Source organism: Cnephaeus nilssonii (genome assembly GCF_951640355.1).
Source record: "Cnephaeus nilssonii genome assembly, chromosome: 2".
Taxonomy (NCBI): Eukaryota; Metazoa; Chordata; class Mammalia; order Chiroptera; family Vespertilionidae; genus Cnephaeus; species Cnephaeus nilssonii.
This window is the reverse complement of record NC_137073.1, coordinates 56,310,139-56,329,018: the sequence shown is the minus strand read 5'-3', so window position 1 is coordinate 56,329,018 and position 18,880 is coordinate 56,310,139. Positions and strand designations below refer to the sequence as shown.

Below are 18,880 nucleotides of genomic sequence, written 5' to 3'. Positions count from 1 at the left end.
GACAGCATGAAAGAAAATGTTCTTATTTGGTTCATTCTGTAGCGTTGCCAGATAGCTAAACAGCAAATAGGCAGCATAATAAGCAAGAGCAAACAATAAGAAGGTGACCTGGGCTTTGGCTCTGAGACTAGCTTGGTTAATAACAGGGGTCCTCAAACTTTTTAAACAGGGGGCCAGTTCACTGTCCCTCAGACCGTTGGAGGGCCGGACTATAGTTTAAAAAAAACTATGAACAAATTCCTATGCACACTGCACGTATCTTATTTTGAAGTAAAAAAACAAAATGGCAAAAACACCCGCATGTGGCCCACGGGCCGTAGTTTGAGGACGCCTGGTTAATAACTTGGACAACCTTGTAATCTTGGATTACTTACTAGTAAAAGTAGATCTTTGAATTGTTTAATTTGTATGGTTTCTTTCCGTAATGACTGTCTACTCTGTTAGTTATGTGAATCTAATAAAATAATAAATGATAATATAATTTAAATAAGTTAAAATTCAGAATTGAAAATTTATTAGCTTCAAAGAGTTTTGTATATAATTCTTCTGTTTCTTACTATTGACGTGTGTACCATATGGAAAGGTCTTTATAAACCCGAGTTTTAACCTATATATACCTTTATTCAAGTCTATAAAATATATGGTTGTTAATAGCTTATGCCTATGGTAACATTTCCTAGCTCCTTAACAATTTTATCTTTGACATTCAAAAAAATTGCTAATTATCAATCTTTTAGTATATTCTTAATTTGATTTTTAACTTTAATATTTTAAAAATGTCATGTTGTTTTAGATATCCAGCTTTACCATAGTGAGACATTAGAGCTTATGCTACGTAGATGGTCCAAGTTGGAGAAAGACTTTAAAACAAAGAATGGAAGATATGACATTAGTAAAATCCCTGACATATATGACTGTATAAAATATGATGTCCAGCATAACTGTTCCTTGAAGTTAGAAGACACAATGGAATTATATGGTCTTTCAAAGGCATTAGCAGATATTGTTATCCCTCAGGTAAGTAATTCCTAGGAATCAATTTTCTTAGTGTTGTATAGATACTTTACAAATGTCTTATCAGTGGCTAAAAGACAGCTGATTTTCATGTTCATTTAAAACCCACAACTTCAAAAAGGAAACTAAGTAATTATGAATTTATATTTTTAACCTTTTATTTATTATATGAAATTATTATTTGATTTTCTAATAGTTTGTAATGACTTGTTAAAAAAATCTTTATTGTTGAGAGTATTACAGTTGTCCTCCTCTTTGCCCCCATTGTCCCCTTCCACCTGGTTCCTGTCCCACCCCAGGCCCTCACCACCCTATTGTTTGTGTCCATAGGTAATGCATATATGCATATAAGATCTTTGGTTAATCTACCCCACCTCTCCCCTCTGAGATTCATCTGTCTGTTCCATGTTTTCATGCCTTTGGTTCTATTTTATTCATCAGTTTATTTTGTTCATTAGGTTCCTTTTTCATTTATGTTGATTTTTAGATTCAATTGTTGATAGATATGTATTTATTGCCATTTTGTTCATATTTTTAATCCTTTTTCTTCCTCACCTTCGTCTTCTTCTCCCTCTTCCTCTTCTTCTTCTTAAATAATACCCTTCAAACATTTCATGTAATGAACTCCTTTAGGTTTTTCTTTTCTGTGAATCTCTTTATCTGACCTTCAATTCTGAATGACAGCTTTGTAGTGACTTTTTAAAAATTAAGCATTGATACTCCTAAAGAACAATAATACACTAACAAATAAGACAACTAAAAACAATGGAATAAATTACTTAAATATTTATTGGGCAGCTGTTGTACATCTACCAGTCCTATGCTGTGGAGATGTGTGTGGAGTGAGAGAAAAAGGTAACTGGCCCTATATAAACTTTAAAAATCTTTACTTTATGGGAAAATATTTTGAAAATATATTTAGAGGTCAAGATGTAAGTAGTTATAAGGAGAGGTGTTCATGGGTCTTTTTATTATAGGAAAACAAAGTAAAGTCAGAATTTAAATAACTAAAATGCAATTAAGCAGAAAATCAGATTGATAATAAAGAGGTAAGTGATAAGACAAGTTGAGGTAAAAGATATCTTAGAAGAAAATAGTTCTGGATGCCCTTTTGGCATCTCCATTGCTAAAAGATTATTTGTGTATTATACCAGGGAGATTGGACTAGATCAGACATTTCAATGTAGAATCACAGTTAAAAGGCAGAAAGAATGAAATACATGAAAAGTACAAAGATTATGAACAAATATAGCCTCATTTAAAGCTACTCTGCTGTAAAAATTGTTAAAATATTACTTCTCCTTCTGCTAATATTTACAGAAACTCCAGGAAAAACCTAAAAACTTTGAAAAACTAGGAATTTAGACAGCATGCAACTTACCTGTGGTTATTTGTGTAAATGTTAGAGATTAGCTTATTCTTCCAGCATGAAAGAGCAACTATTTATTTGTTTGGTCAGATATATCATATAAACAATTTTAGGTATAGTATATGAATCAGTTATTTGCAAACATGAATTCTTTTTAAAAGAATATAAAAATATCTGACTATGTCTTTGGACTTCACTTCTAAAAATACTCACTTAGGAACAAGGACTTTCGTTGACTAACAACTTTTGTTTACTAAATTAAAGAATTTACTCTGCAAAATGGGATATTTTATTAACAGAATAAAATGTTCTATTTTTATAATCAGTATTTTAAGATTACCATCAAAGTGAACACACTAAATTCTGCTGAACTCAGTATTAGTTACAAGGTATATAGAAAATCATTGAGCTAACACTAAGTTACTGAATCAGCATCCATTTTTGTTATGAAATTCAAGATAGAGAATTCATTCAAGTTTCCTTATAAAAGAGTCTGAGAAGAATGGTTATTGTTAATTCTGGTAAACCTTAGTTTGCATTGAAAGCATACATAAGACCCTGATATTTTTCATTGTTTTGGATTGCATTGACATTAGTTCAGGCTCAGTGTATCTTATTTATACTTATTCTTACAATGGAGATGATTTAAAAGTATATTTTTAAACAGATAAACTATAAATATAAGACCCTCTTAAGTCTTTATGTTACCGTTATACATTTTTCAAGGTAGATTTTCAGTATATCTAAATGTATCACACTGGCTAAATAAATATACAAATGATTTGTTAACATAATCATGTTGTGTTAACGTAATTCTAAACATTCAGGAATTGGGAATGAAAAGTTGCTTTCCAAGAATTGGGATAAAAAGAAAACTCAAGTATCAATGGTGTTTTAGATGATGTCTTCTATTTTTTGTGTATGTATTTCTGGTATATTGTTTAAATAGGTGAAGAAATTTCCAACCATCTCCTTGTAAATTAAATATTTATAATGAATACTAGAGACCCGGTGCACAGAATTCATGCACTTGCGGGGGGGGGGGAGGGGGGTGTCCCTCAGCCCAGCCTGAACCCTCTCCAATCTGCAGATATAATTTTTCTCTTAAATTTATATATGTAACAAATGTTCTTTGTAAAAATAGAACCAGGAAAAGCATACTGTTTTACAACATGATTTTCCCCCCTTCACTTAGCATTAAGAACTTTTCATATCAGTACAGCTTTCCTGTACTCCCCCCCGACCCCCCTCATAGCTTGCTTCCCTGCCCCCTCCTGTAGCTCTCCACCCCGCGCCCCCCCCCACCCCCCCGCTTGTAGTTTGCTGCTCCACCCTCCTGCAGATCCTTGATCTGGTTGTTACGAGGTCGTTACGTTAGCATATTCCTTTCTTATTATATAGGATGGTGGAATGCTGTGATGTAACAGTAATTTATTTAACCACTTCTCATATTTGGAAATCTGGATTTTTTTTTTCTTTCACTCTTTTTTCACATACATTTTTATCTCAAGACTATTTCTGTAGCTTTAGAAATCTTTTACCAGTTTTCTTCCAGATGAGCTGTGTATGAGAATATCTGTTTCCACTAAAAAGGCAATCCCATTTACCATTGCTCCAAAAAAATTAAGATACCTAGGAATAAACTTAACTAAGGAGGTAAAAGACCTATACACGGAAAACTACAGGACATTGAAAAAAAGAGATATAGGAAGACGTAAACAGGTGGAAGAACATACCATGTTCATTGATTGGTAGAATCAATATCATTAAAATGTCCATACTACCCAAAGCAATCTATAGATTCAATGCACTCCCCATTAAAATACCAACGGCATATTTCACAGACCTTGAAAGAACTCTCCAAAAATTCATCTGGAATAAAAAAAGACCCTGAATAGCCACAGCAATCCTGAGAAAGAAGAATAAAGTAGGAGGGATCTCAATACCAGATTTCAAGCTGTATTACAAAGCCACTATTCTGAAAACAGCCTGGTACTGGCACAAGAACAGACATATAGATCAATGGAACAGAATAGAGAATCCAGATATTGACCCAAACCACTATGCTCAATTAATATTTGACAAAGGAGGCATGCACATACAATGGAGTCAAGACAGTCTCTTCAATAAATGGTGTTGGGAAAATTGGACAGATACATGCAAAAAAATGAAGCTAGATCACCAACTTACACCATACACAAAAATAAACTCAAAATGGATACAGGACTTAAACATAAGACGGGAAACCATAAAAATACTAGAGGAATCCACAGGCAGCAAAATCTCAGACATATGCCAAAAGAACTTCTTCACCGATACTGCCCCTAGGGCAATGGAAACTAAAGAGAAAATAAACAAATGAGACTACATCAAAATAAAAAGCTTTTTTACAGCAAAAGAAACTATCAACAAACAAGAAAGCCCACTGCATGGGAGAACATATTTGCAAATGGCATCACTGATAAAGGTTTAATCTCCAACATCTACAGGCAGCTTATACAATTTAATAAAAGGAAGATAAATGATCCAATAAAAAAATGGGCAACGGACCTAAATAGAATCTTTTCCAAAGAAGACAGAAGGAAGGCCAAGAGACACATGAAAACATGCTCAACGTCACTAATTATCTGAGAGATGCAAATCAAAACAACAATGCGGTACCATCTCACACCTGTCAGAATGGCTATCATCAACAAATCAACAAACGACAAGTGTTGGCGAGGATGCGGAGAAAAAGGAACCCTCGTGCACTGCTGGTGGGAATGCAGACTGGTGCAGCCACTGTGGAGAACAGTATGGAGTTTCCTCAAAAAACTGAAAATGGAACTCCCATTTGACCCAGTAATCCCACTCCTAGGAATATATCCTAAGAAACTGGGAACACCAGTAAGAAAGGATATATGCACCCCTATGTTCATAGCAGCACAATTTACAATAGCTAAGATCTGGAAACAGCCTAGGTGCCCATCAGCAGATGACTGGATCAGAAAACTATGGTACATCTACACAATGGAATATTATGCTGCCATAAAAAAGAAGGAATTCTTACCATTTGCAGCAACCTGGATGGAATTGGAGAACATTATGTTAAGTGAAATAAGCCAGTCAATGAAAGAAAAATACCACATGATCTCACTCATTTATGGATAGAGAGTATCTGTTTCCTCATGCCTTGATAACAATAAAAATTTCCACTGGTAATTTTTAATTCCAACATTTTCCTTTCATTGACTTGTACATACACAATTGCATTTATAGCCCTTTTACATACTTAATTCACTGTCATCTATGTTGGCAAGATAATTGAACCAACCAAGCTTTAGTTTAAGGAAAATGACCCCAAGAAGTTCCATTATTGTGGGTCTTCCTTTTGTAATCAATCAACCTTTTCTTTATTAGGCAGTCTTGATCATACTTATCTTTGGCCATCTGGGAAGTACCTGATAGCAGGAAGTAGCCTTTAAATTCAGATATCCCAGTTGTACTTGGAGAGAGTTGTGCCTATTTCTTTCTCCTCTCTACTCTCCCTTCTTTCCCTCTCTTGTTCACCTCACTTTCTGCCCTCTTCCTTTTCTCTCTTATCCCATCTACACACACATCACGAATTTTTCTCTTCTCATATCGTCATTTTTTTATCTACTCCTTTGAACTAATTTTTATTAGAATTATTATAATTTATTTTTCTTTATACCTCATATTATAATCTCATAAATTTATTTAACCTATAGTAATTATAAATATCATGAAATTTGATAATTTTATGGCATTTTTTTGCCCACCACTAATTAAAACTTTAAAAGTATTGGCCAAAGGCTTTATATAATTTGTTAGCCTTTTTAATCTCTGACATTTGAATAGATAAAAATTTCAGTTTCAATTTATATTTCTTTTCATATGTTTATTGACTATTTGTTCTGTGCTTCAGTGTTTGTATTCTTAATCCATCTTTGTTTTAGGTTTGTTTCTACATTTAAAACCTAACATGCCAATTGAGTTGGACTACAACCCATAAAGATTACATTCATCCATTCATCATCCCTTCTTCAGAAATTATTAGGTGGTTTTTTTTCAGTCCCACCAAAGATTCTTTCAATTACACTTAATAGTTTTGGGAATAGTATACTTAAACAGCTACAGAAATGTAAACTAGAAGTTGTATATAGTTTTCTAAAAGGCTTATTATAGTTCTTTAATTTAGCAGTGCATTTGTTAGAGCTCTTCGGCATTATACTTTTTTTTTCTAATATCATATGTTTTCTGTTCAGGAATATGGTATAACCAAAGCTGAAAAGCTGGAGATTGCCAAAGGCTACTGTACTCCTCTAGTTAGAAAAATTCGCTCAGACCTTCAGAGGACACAAGATGATGACACTGTAAATAAACTCCATCCTGTGTAAGAGACTGTACTGGTATTTAAATCTATAGGTGTCTGTTTTAGTATACTTCAAATCTAAATTACTTTTTAATGTTCCTATGAAGTAATTAGAAATGTGTCACTTGGCACACTGTGGAAATAAGGATTGCCTAGGTATTCCTAGTAGTTAACTTCCAACCAGGATTCTTTTTCCCTCCAAATTGGGTAAGAACTGAAGTGAAAAGGGAAAAGGAATATGTGTCATTATTCACATTATTCAGCATGTACCCCATTCAGCAGCATAAACATTGTGAATTTCTTTAGTACTATGACCTGTTATTTTTAGTAGAGGAGCTACAATGAGCTATTGGCAGTGAATTTGACTAATGTTAATTCTTCTTTGACTAATCTCAGAGAGGTCCGAGTTAGTTCCAATTATTTTCATATTAAAGGAATATCTAATAAGATATTCCTCAATTGTGGTTGGAAGAGGGATAGATTTACTTACGGGGATCTTTTACTTCTAGTAAGATTAAATTCCATTTTATAGAATAATTTCAATGCTTATTAAGTTTTGACTATATGGTTGTTTTACCATTGTCTGCTTTTAACTTTAGGTATTCCAGGGGTGTTCTGTCTCCTGAACGTCATGTCCGTACCAGATTATATTTCACCAGTGAAAGTCATGTACATTCTTTACTATCTATTCTTCGCTACGGTGCCTTATGCAATGTAAGTAGAATAAGTTATTCCAGTCTACTTAACAAATGTTTCCTTGAATTTGTCATCAAATCACTAATGCCTGTTTTTACTGTGTAATTTTTTAATTTTACTGTGTAATTTTTAAATCTTTATTGTTGAAAGTATTACATATGTTCCCTTCCCCTCCCCCCCATTGACCCCTTCAAATAATGAAGATTTGGTATCTAGATTCTTTATCTTATTATTGGGCTTGATAGATTAAGTTATTATCAAAGGTACTCCAAGGCTATTTCAGAGTTTTGTGCCTGTCATATTTTCCAATTCATATGTTCTTTCCTCTTGTTTTGGGTTCTTCTTTGTTCCAACAAAGAATAGCAAAGTGGCATCCCTTGCAACATTGTAGGTTCATGGAAATTTAACAAATGAAATAGTGAGTGAAAAAAAGTGGTCCTTAATTAGCAAGGCAAGAGCTTATATATTCACTAGTAACAATGGAATTATTTTTGGAGAGGAGGGATATGTCTCCTGTGTAGTCCCCTTTTAACCCTTTTGTACTTATTTAGAAGGTGGAAAGAATGTGCAGGACATAGGAACCAATAGAAGTCCTGTAGTTGGAACATAATAATGAGTGATGGATAGATGGCAACAGGTAAGTTTGGAGAGCCAGTGCCTTGGATCATAAGGAGATTGGGAAGCCATTGAAATGTTTTAAGCAGGGGAAGTAAGTATATTTGATTACTGTGTGGACAGCACATAGGTGGGAGTAGATATAAGGAAATCAGTTAGGAAGTTATCGAAATGATCTAAAGAAGGATGGTATAGTTTGAACCAAGGTGGTGGCGGTTAGAACTAGAGCTTGTTGAGTATACATTGTATTTGGCTGCACTTCTCAAAACAAAAGCTCACAATTTCATTCTTTTAAAAATCTGTGCTTCCAAATAAAAGAAAAAACGTTACATGTATTTACTAAAGTAAAAATTAAACTCTATACCAAAATGATGTCCTCTTTTCTAATTTTAAAAAAATATTAACTTATTTGAACTATAAATATTACCCCAACTCATACTGCCCTTATAAGACCCTGTAACTAATATACTTAAAACCTTGTTCAATATCTTCCCAGTTGAAAGTTTTGATGTTTCAATATGGCCTGGGTAAAATCTATCCCTCTATAATAGCTTTTTAAAAAAGGTTTGTTTGGGAAATAAGATTAAGCAAGGTTTCAGGGAATACATATAATGAGCCTTAATTAAAGATAAATATCACATATCTCACTCATTTGTGGAATATAATGAACAACATAAACTGATGAACAAAAATAGAACCAGAGTCATAGAAGCATCGAACAGACTGTCTAACCTATGACCAAAGTTGGGGGTTGAGAGGGTAAGAGATCAACCAAAGGACTTGTGTATATGCATATGAGCATAACCAATGGACACAGACAGAGGCTGGTAAGGGCATAGCACTGGGGGGGGGGGGGGGGGGGAGGGGTCAGGGAGAGGTCAATGGGGGAAAAAGGATACTTGTGTAATACTTTAAATAATGAATTTAAATTAAAAAAAAAAAAGAATCATCTCATTAGAACAAATGATATTCCTATTACCAAGAAAATTCAAAGAGATTTAAGAGCTCAAAGAGCAAATGTTAGAACAAAAGATGCTCTAAGTGTTCTTAGCACTTAGAAAATTACAAGGGTTTTAGGAGCTCTGTTCCAGAAACTGGGGGAAAAGAAGAATATATGTATATTTTATTATTCCACAGATGGAATTTCCCATACATAAAACATAATATCCAATGACCTGGAATGAAAATAATCCTATCTAATAATAGAGTAAAATGTAAATTACCATCACTCCGCTACGCCCACGATTGGGCGGTGGGAGGCTGGGGGGCGGGACTCGGGGTGGCCTATCCGGCCATTGAGAGGCACAGATCCGCTGCCACTGAGGGGGGCGGGACTCCCGCCCCCTGCGACTCTCAACGGCCAGATCGAGGCCAGATCCGCGGCCGCTGAGGGGGCCTGCGCGGACACCCAGCTGCGCCTCTCAACGGCAGGGTAGCCCCCCTCAGCGGCCACGGACCATCAAAAGCGTGGGAGCTGGGTGCCTGTCCACTCAGGCACCCAGCTCCCCGCGATCAAAAGCAAAAGTGTGGCAGCTGGATGCCTTTCCGCTCAAGCACCAGCGATCGAAAGTGAAAGCGTGGCAGATGGATGCCTGTCCACTCAGACACCAGGCCTTTCAGAAGCCTCCACCGCGCTGGAGGCTTCTGAAAGGCCTGGTGCACCAGCAGACAGGCACCCAACTCCCCGCGATCAAAAGCAAAAGCGTGGCAGCTGGATGCCTGTCCACTCAGACACCAGCAGACAGGCACCCAGCTCCCCGCGATCAAAAGCAAAAGTGTGGCAGCTGGATGCCTTTCCACTCAGACACCAGGCCTTTCAGAAGCCTCCGCCGCGCTGGAGGCTTCTGAAAGGCCTGGTGCACTAACGGACAGGCACCCAGCTCCCCGTGATCAAAAGCAAAAGCGTGTAGGGGACCCTACACGTGCATGATTCAATCATGCACTGGGCCTCTAGTCTATTAATACATGAACAATAGGAATATTTTTTCTCCTAAATACATTGTTCTAAATTTCTTTAAAGTGATTCAATATTCTTTTTTAATTTCTGTATCCTGGCAACATGGAAGGGATATTTAGTGTTATGAATAATCTATGAACGGATAATTGCAAATATTCAAGGTTAAGTCAGTAAAGCCTACACTTGATTTTGCTCAGTTTTTAATATACCATTCACCATGTTGAAAGCAAAATGATGCACGTTTGAAAAGTAAAAACCAAATTAAGTCTGTAATAGCTAATAAAACATAAAGATATTGTATGCTAAAAATACATATCCTATATAATTTCTTATATAATAAAAGCCTAATATGCTAAGTGTCCGGTTGTCGGGTTGTTCGTTCAACCAATCAAAGTGTAATATGCTAATGATATGCTAAGGCTGCTCAACTGCTTGCTATGATGTGCACTGACCACCAGGAGACAGACAGTCGACTGGTCAACCAGTCGCTATGTCATGCACTGACCACCAGGGGGCAGATGCTCCAACCAGTAGGTTAGCTTGCTGCTGGGGTCTGGCCAATCGGGACTGAGCAAGACAGGCCAGATATGCCCTGGAGCCCTCACGTAATTCCTCCTGGTTGGCCAACCTCCTGCATTTCTCCCCGGCCCTGATCATGCTCCAGTGGGGGTCCCTTGGCCTGGCCTGCACCCTATCGCTATCCGGGACCCTTCGGGGGATGTCGGAGAGCCGGTTTTGGCCCGATGGTGGAACAACCGGTAGCTATGACGTGCAGTGACCACCAGGGGGCTGACGCTCAACACAGGAGCTGCCCCCTGGTGGTCAGTGCACTCCTAAAGAATGCTGCTCAGCCAGAAGCCAGGCTAATGGCTGGAGAGCGCAGCAGCGGTGGCAGGAGCCTCTCCCACCTCCATGGCAGCACTAAGGATGTCCCACTAATGGCTTAGGCCCACTCCCCCACCTAAGCCGTCAGTGGGACATCCCCCGAGGGCTCCCAGACTATGAGAGGGCGCAGGCCAGGCTGAGGGACACCCCCACACACACACAGTGCACGAATTCTGTGCATCAGGCCTCTAGTCTATAATAATGAAAGCATAATATGCTAATTACACTGGATGTCCTTCTGGACAAAGCCGGGGCTGTGAGGGAAGCTTGGGTCCCGGGTGCCAGAGGGAAGCCGGTGCCGGCAGCCGGGGGACGGAAGGCCTACTCTTGCACGAAGTTCATGCATCGGGCCTCTAGTGTGTGTGTGTGTGTGTGTGTGTGTGTGTGTGTGTGTGTGTGTGTGTGTGTGTGTGTATGTTTATGAATTCTTAAATATTGTATTCAGGAGTATCCTACTAAATTTTGTTACATTTTATCTGTTCATTAAAACCTAGCAAAATATAACTGCAACACTAAATTAGGTATTACATAATGTTCTTACTAATAGTGTAGTATTTAACTTAAACTCATTATTTATAATAATTTACATCTAGTGAAACTTAGCAATGCTATGCTAATTTATGTTTTCTCTTATCAAGTTTGAAAAAATATATATACATCTTTGCACATATCTCCAATCCAAACACTTAACACACACAGATGCAGCTTTTGCTCCAGAGTAGTGCTTAGGTGGAGAGTGGCTGGTCTAGTGGCTTGGCATTATAGCAATGTGAGATGTGAATAGCCATACTGGGAATCAAACCTGCAACCCATTCATGTGCCCTGACCGGGAATTAACCAGCAATCTCCTGGTGCATGGGATAATGCTCAACCAACAGCCACAAAGGCTGGGCCCTACTGATTTTTAACTGCCACCTGTGTGTTGGACCAGCCTGTTCTGTGTTTCCATCTCTCCTACCAGTCTCTACATGGATTCTTCTTCAGTGATAGGTTTTCTGTCCAGCTAGATTTCAGGTGGTTCTCAGTGATGGCTGTTTGGTAGTTTAGTTATAATGTTGATGTGGTTGTGGGAGGATGACAGTACCGCTTTTACCTACTCTGCCATCTTGACAGGAAGCCTTACGTTAAGTTACTACAAGAGTTTCTAATACTTCTCATGAGATGTTTTTTAATTTTATTTTTTAAAATATGTTTTTACGAATTTCAGAGAGGAAGGGATAGGGAGTCAGAGATAGAAACCTCAGTGATAAGAGAGAATTATTGATCAGCTGCTCCTGCACGTTCCCACTGGAGATCAAGCCTTCAACCCGGGCATGTGCCCTGACTGGGAATCAAACTGTGACCTCCTGGTTAATAGGTCGATGCTCAACCACTGAGCCATGCCAGCTGCGTTGTTAAGATAGTTTTAAAATAATTTACTTAGGCTTAAGTAATTTATTGAGACTTAAATATAGTGGAGTTATTTTGAAAGATTTGTACATATAAATATTCACCTTTCTTTGTGATATCACTCAGGATTAAGCAAACTACCATAATAAAAATAAAGTTACTTCAAGTAATACAAAATGAGAAAATGTTTTCCATATATTTTTTGTTCAGGAATCAAAAGATGAACAGTGGAAACGAGCTATGGATTATTTAAATGTTGTCAATGAGCTCAACTACATGACTCAGATCGTTATCATGCTTTATGAGGATCCTAACAAGGTAACCAAGTTATCGATATGTATTTGTTACCCGAGGTAAATAAATAGTTTTAAGTTTCTTATTTTCCAAATGTTCTGTGATGTTTTTTAGGATCTTTCTTCAGAGGAACGCTTTCATGTTGAATTACACTTCAGTCCAGGAGCCAAAGGATGTGAAGAAGACAAAAATTTACCATCCGGCTATGGATATAGACCAGCTTCAAGAGAGGTAATGATGCTGAAACCCACAGAGCTTGGTGACCACAAGAGAGCACTGCAGTGTTAGCTTTTCATTAAGTTTCTATAAGAATTTTCTATCATGTGCTAGAATTCTTATCTCAAGTAATGAGTAGCAAGATGATTTACATTTTTAAATTATGATTTAGGTGGACATTTTTAGGCATGGTTGAATTTTATCTTTTATTTAGATTATTTTGGATTTTTAAGACCAGTATTTAGAATGGATAAAAAACTACCGTTGTTTTGGTTTTGGTTTTGGTTTTTATTGTTGTTTTACTTGAGGATTAATTCATGCTAAACACTGTGCTAAGCACTTGGCAAGAATTGCATTTTAATATTTATAGTAACCTTACAAAGTTAAATATATACTCAGTTTAAAACTTTGTACTAAAGTATATTACATATTGATAAAAGTACGTAAATCTTAAGTACATACCTTAATGATATATTATAAAATGAACACAATTGAACACCCAGCCAAGTCATAACTACAACAATACCATTATTCCAGAAGACCAGATTATGCCCTGTCCTTATCACAACCTCCCTATCTTCTCCCCAAAGTACCTATTGTCATAGATTAACTTTGCTTATTTTTAAATATTATATATATGAAATCACAAAATATATGCTTTTTGGGGGTGAGGAATAGATTTGGCTTTTTCTTCCATTATGTTTGTGAGATTCATCTGTTCTGTTCTTTGTTTTTGTTTCCATGTAGGATTCTATTAAATAAATATAGTAGAATGTGTTACTCCACTGCACTTGGATAATCATTTCATTTTTTTTTTCTAATTCAAGTTATGAAGATGAATGTTTTTATGAACACTATTTTACAAATCTTTTGGTAAACAAATGTACACATTTCTTTTGAACATACATCTAGAGGTAAATTGTTAGGTCATAGGATATGTATAAATTCAACTTTAGAAGATACAGTCAAATAGTTTTCCCAATTGTTTTTTAAAGATACTGTCATATCCTTGTCCGTACTTAATATGACCAGTGTTTTTAATGTAACTATTTTGGGAGGCATATAGTGCTATCTCATTGTGGTTTAAATTTACATTACCCTCATGACAAGTAAAGATTAGCACCTATGTTTATTGGCCATTTGGATATGCTTTTTGGTGAAGTGCTACTGCCTAAGACCATTATGATGATGAATAGAAGTGTTGATACTAGGCATCCTTGTTCATTCTTAAACTAAAGTGAAGAGGAATGTTCTAGAGAGACCTTTTTGGAATTTTTAGATTTACATAAACTCTGCAGATCAATTTTGAGAGAAGTAACACTTTTACAGTGTTAGATCTTCTAGTCCAAGGACTTAGTATATCTTTAGCTAGATACTATATCTTTTTGATAAAATTAAGATATTTTGAAATGCTGGACCTGTTTTGTCAGATTAATTCATAAGTTCTTTATATTTTTATGCCATCATAAATTATGTAAATTTCATTTTCTTTTATTGTCATACTGAATTTTAACTCATTTTTGTATAAAGATTTTATAACTAGCAGCCTTACTACATACTGTTGATCATTCTAATAATTTATCCATAGAGTCATTTGGATTTTCCATGTATATGGTTGTATCTCTTTGTATATGATTTTCTATGTATATGATTGTATCTCTAAGTATATGATTGTAATGATGACAAAAGTCCAGTAAAATGTTGAATAGATTTAGTGACGGTGGCACTCTTGTTTTTCAGTGACTTATTGTTGACTGTGTTGATTGTTTCAGGTTTTTAGATATCTCTTATCCAGTTAAAGAAGTTCCTCTTTATTTTCTATACCACTTAGTTTGATGAGGGTTTTATGTATTTCTGTTTGACTTCTTTTGTCTAACTTTATGTTTATGAGATTCGTTGATGTAATTGTATTTAGTTTTAGTTTATCCATTCTTATTGCTTTAAAATATGTGTTTTACTGTATAACTATGCCCCAATTTACCCATTCTATTATGGACGGGTATTTGGTATAAGTTTTTTAACTTATCTGTCTCCTACACTATATATACTGTGAGAGTCTTGCAATCTGAGATTGTATCTTATTAATCTGTGTCCTGGCGAATGGTACCACTCAGTAAATATTTAGTGAGTCATCAAATGATTGTTATTTATGTATGCAATCATCACATTTGTTGGAAATATTTGGCATAGAATTTAAGTATTCTGAAATGTATAAATTCGAATGAAGTTTAGTTCGTGCTTGGGTTGATGCCATTCCTGTATAACAAAACTGATCTTTACTCTTCTTTACTGTATTATTGTTGTTTATTTATTTGGGCATGTAATGGAATTTAATTAGGCAATTTGTTTTATATGGCTTTTTTGTTGGATTATTGTTTAATTTCTCCATAGAGTATATGTATTTCTTAAAGTCAGCAACTCTGTCATCTGTCTCACAATACCCAGAATAATACTAGGTTGTTGTAAGAATTTAATTACTATTAATTTACTTGAATAAGCAAACCTGTATATGTATTTTCAGTGACAATACCAATTGGTGGTTCAATTTGTTCATCAGAAGAGATTGTTGTTTTATCTGACCTTTATATGGTATATTCGTTTCCCACAGAATGAAGGCAGAAAATCTTTTAAAATTGATAACGATGACGAACCACATACTTCTAAAAAAGATGAGGTTGATCGAGGTGTGCTGTTGTTCAAACCTATGGTATCAGAGCCAATTCATATACACAGGAAGTCTCCACTTCCAAGATCTAGGAAGATGACTACAAACGAAGTAAGTGCATGTGTCAGAGCATGTTTTTCATATAGTAAACTAACTATATTTTAATAAAACAGAAAAGAAAATACAGCTTTAATTATGGAGAAGGACATAATTTTTTAATAATGTATCAGGAATAATATTTGGTTAAAAGTAAAGAGAAATTGCCAGAGATGCTTCAGCAACAACTGATTCCAATGATACTGTAGATTAAGATATGAAATTCTAAATTGTTAGCCTGATTGCAAAAATCAATATAGGAATTTGAAATTTGATGATATAGTTATAGTTGAAAAATTTACCTTTGTATTAAGATCTACAATTAAATAACTAAAGCTAATTGTTATGCTCAATAATAAAATAACATTTAAATAGCTACTAAAATAACATTTAAAAGGAAAGTTGAACAGTTGGAATGAGCTTGTTAAGTAAGTCTTTAATATCTGTATACATTTTTACTTTAAATGCCTTTATTTTAGATTATCTATATTCTTTGTCAGATGATTTTCCAAGCACTGATTGAGATCAGTGCTTACAATTGTTTTCTAAATGCTTGAGTAGAAGTATAAAGCAAGAATTTAACTTTAACACAGAAGAAACATCTTGTTAGAAAATATATATATTTTTTTTATTTTAAAGCTTTTTAAAAATATATTTTTATTGATTTCAGAGAGAGGTAGGGAGAAGATATAGATAGAAACATCAATGATGAGAGAGAATCATTAATTGCTGCCCCTGCACAACCCTTACTGGGGATTGAGCCCACAGCCTGGGTATGTGCCTTTGACTGGAATCAAACCTGGGACCCTTCAGTCTGCAGGCTGACACTATCCACTGAGCCAAACCAGCCAAGGCAGAAAATATATTTTGTTGCTAATTAAGTGTACCAAGTCTTAAGAGTATAACATTATCTAACAGTTGATGAATAAGAATATAAACAACAACAAAAAAGAATTATGCTCATTTCTATGGCCCCAAATTATACAAACAGTGTCTTATGATTCTTAAGTTTCAAATATATCTGTGCCTCAATTTGACAGTTATGTATAGAAAAAGCATCTACCAATACAATAAATTGTTGTAATTTTATAATGGAAATTGTATACTAGTCAGGGTTCCCACTAATTTAATATTTTAAGTTAATTATAATAGAAGATGATTAACAATTATAGAACATGAGTTATTTGTTCTATTACAGTTTAATTAAAAACAATGAAACCTGGGGTTATGTTTAGGTATCTTTAATTTCAGAAAATAACCTAAGCTACCACTTCAGGGCAGTGATTTTGATGCTGAACAAAGCAATCTGCTGTTAATCGGATTTTCAGAATTTCACCATTCAGTCTTCTCCTGCACTCCAAAAAGCCTTAAACACTGATATAGCTATCATTTTGCAACTCATCTGTACTTGTAAAATCTTCAACAAAATCACTGCCCTTTGTTAACTCTTAAAACACAGAATACATTTATAAATATTTTCTCATAAATACTTAAATAGTTGCTTTCAAGAGATTATTTCTATGCCATGCTAAACTTTTACTTTCATAAGGTAAATTATTCAAGTAAAACCTTGAAGACTCTTTCCAGCGTCAGCCATCTGCATGGATATCAGAAGTTTGTACTTCCAAAAGACACAGAGAAAAAGACTATTCTCTTCATTTTGTGCAAGTAGATTTTACTCTGTCCTCACTGTCTGAAACCTGAACATGCAAACATATAAAATGAGAATGTTTGCTGCATGTTTTGCCTACTGTACTCTATAAATAATCTTTGGAGGGTGTACATAAACAGCTAGTGTTGAAAGTGTAAACAAGTACCATTTGAATCCATCTAATGGTTAAATTTTTTTAGTGTCTGGCAGACAGATTTTCTTTTCTACATTATATACATTGAAATCTCTTTCACCCTGTGCATAATTTTTTCACGCTTTGGGTTGGAAACTTTACCCACTATAGCACAAAACCTCTTGAATATACAAAATTAAGCAGAATACTTTCATATTTTAAAATTGCTAAGATAAACATTTTTTAAATCTCCAGTTTTAAGAGGGAAGAAACAACTATTAAGCAGTATAAATATATGTTGTATATTTAAGATAATAAGGTAATTCTCACAATTTTTATCACAATACAATTAGATTTATATCATTCCTATCAGCTTCTCAGATATTGAAATATTTGGCTCCCAAATTACTGTTTAATAGTTTTTAAAACATTGATAAGCAAATGCGAACAAACTGTATTTTTTTTTCTTTCTGGTCATTGGCTCTGTTGTATCTAACTTTGCATGCTCTGCTTTTTTTTTTTTTTTTTTTTTCTTTACCCCCTTTCTCACTTCCAGGAAGAGAGCCCCCTGAGTGTGTCTAGCCCAGAGGGTACTGGTACCTGGCTGCATTATACCAGTGGTGTGGGTACTGGGCGTCGAAGACGCAGATCAGGGGAACAAATCACTTCTTCCCCTGTCTCCCCCAAATCATTGGCTTTCACATCCAGTATTTTTGGCTCATGGCAACAGGTTTTTAAACTTTACTTCATTAAACATTTTTCCTCCCCGCATTCAGAGCAACAAACAGCTATCTTTGAGGACATCTAATCCCTTACTTTACATCAGAGTAAATCCTTCTGTTTTTTAATTTTGTGTTTATTTTAAAATGCTTGTGATATCTAAAAATATTTGAGGGAAATAAATCACTTAAATTGCATGTGTTCATCTTTTTTATTGGGAGGGTTTTAAATATTCAGGATTTAAAAATTAATAAATTTACATTCCTGGTATTTTAATTTGTTAGTAAAAATTTTAAAAAGAACAGAATCTTTCTTTGACTTAATTATCTTTTAAAACATTCAGAATCAAAATTACATAATTCAGTGGTAAGAAAAATAACCTTTCCCCCATAATTGAAAAATGAGATTCCACTTGGAATTTGCTGAGAATGAACATTTTTTAAAATATCAAAATTTATGTGGCCCTGTATTAATTAGCAGGATACATCTAACACTGATCATTCTCTCGTTATTCCATTGTCTGGAAGTATCTAATTGAAAGGATACATTGGGTTTTTTTTAAGTTGTATAATGTTTTAATGCTTTCTTTAATATAAGAGGGGGCAATTTATGTCTGCCCATCAACAATATGGGTCAAATAAAATGATTTCTGAAGGACTCTCTGTGATGACATTTGGAATTTTTAAAAGATTATTATTTTTTTTTTTTTTTGTCTTTTCTGTTTTTTTTTGTGTGTGTGTGTTTTGTTTTGTTTTGTTTTTACAATGGAAGGTCTGCCTGTTACACATGACTTTTCCGAGAATTTCAG

At 35.0% G+C, this 18,880-nt stretch overlaps 1 protein-coding gene across 18 annotated transcripts in view; it reads left to right on the top strand.

Annotated features, from left to right (window-relative positions):
- The window catches only part of PPIP5K2 (diphosphoinositol pentakisphosphate kinase 2), an 80,049-nt gene that overhangs the window by 33,653 nt on the left and 27,516 nt on the right, over positions 1-18,880 (top strand). For 9 of the 18 annotated variants that reach the window (XM_079787095.1, XM_079787085.1, XM_079787098.1 and 6 more), the window contains exons 19-25: positions 794-1,017; positions 6,649-6,776; positions 7,355-7,469; positions 12,508-12,615; positions 12,706-12,822; positions 15,416-15,583; positions 17,909-18,082. In XM_079787095.1, the coding sequence (XP_079643221.1) occupies positions 794-1,017; positions 6,649-6,776; positions 7,355-7,469; positions 12,508-12,615; positions 12,706-12,822; positions 15,416-15,583; positions 17,909-18,082 (1,034 nt within the window). Of the gene's footprint in view, positions 1-793; positions 1,018-6,648; positions 6,777-7,354; positions 7,470-12,507; positions 12,616-12,705; positions 12,823-15,415; positions 15,584-17,117; positions 17,233-17,908; positions 18,083-18,880 lie in introns of all 18 variants that reach the window. The other 9 variants (XM_079787101.1, XM_079787100.1, XM_079787091.1 and 6 more) reach the window with 2 other exon arrangements.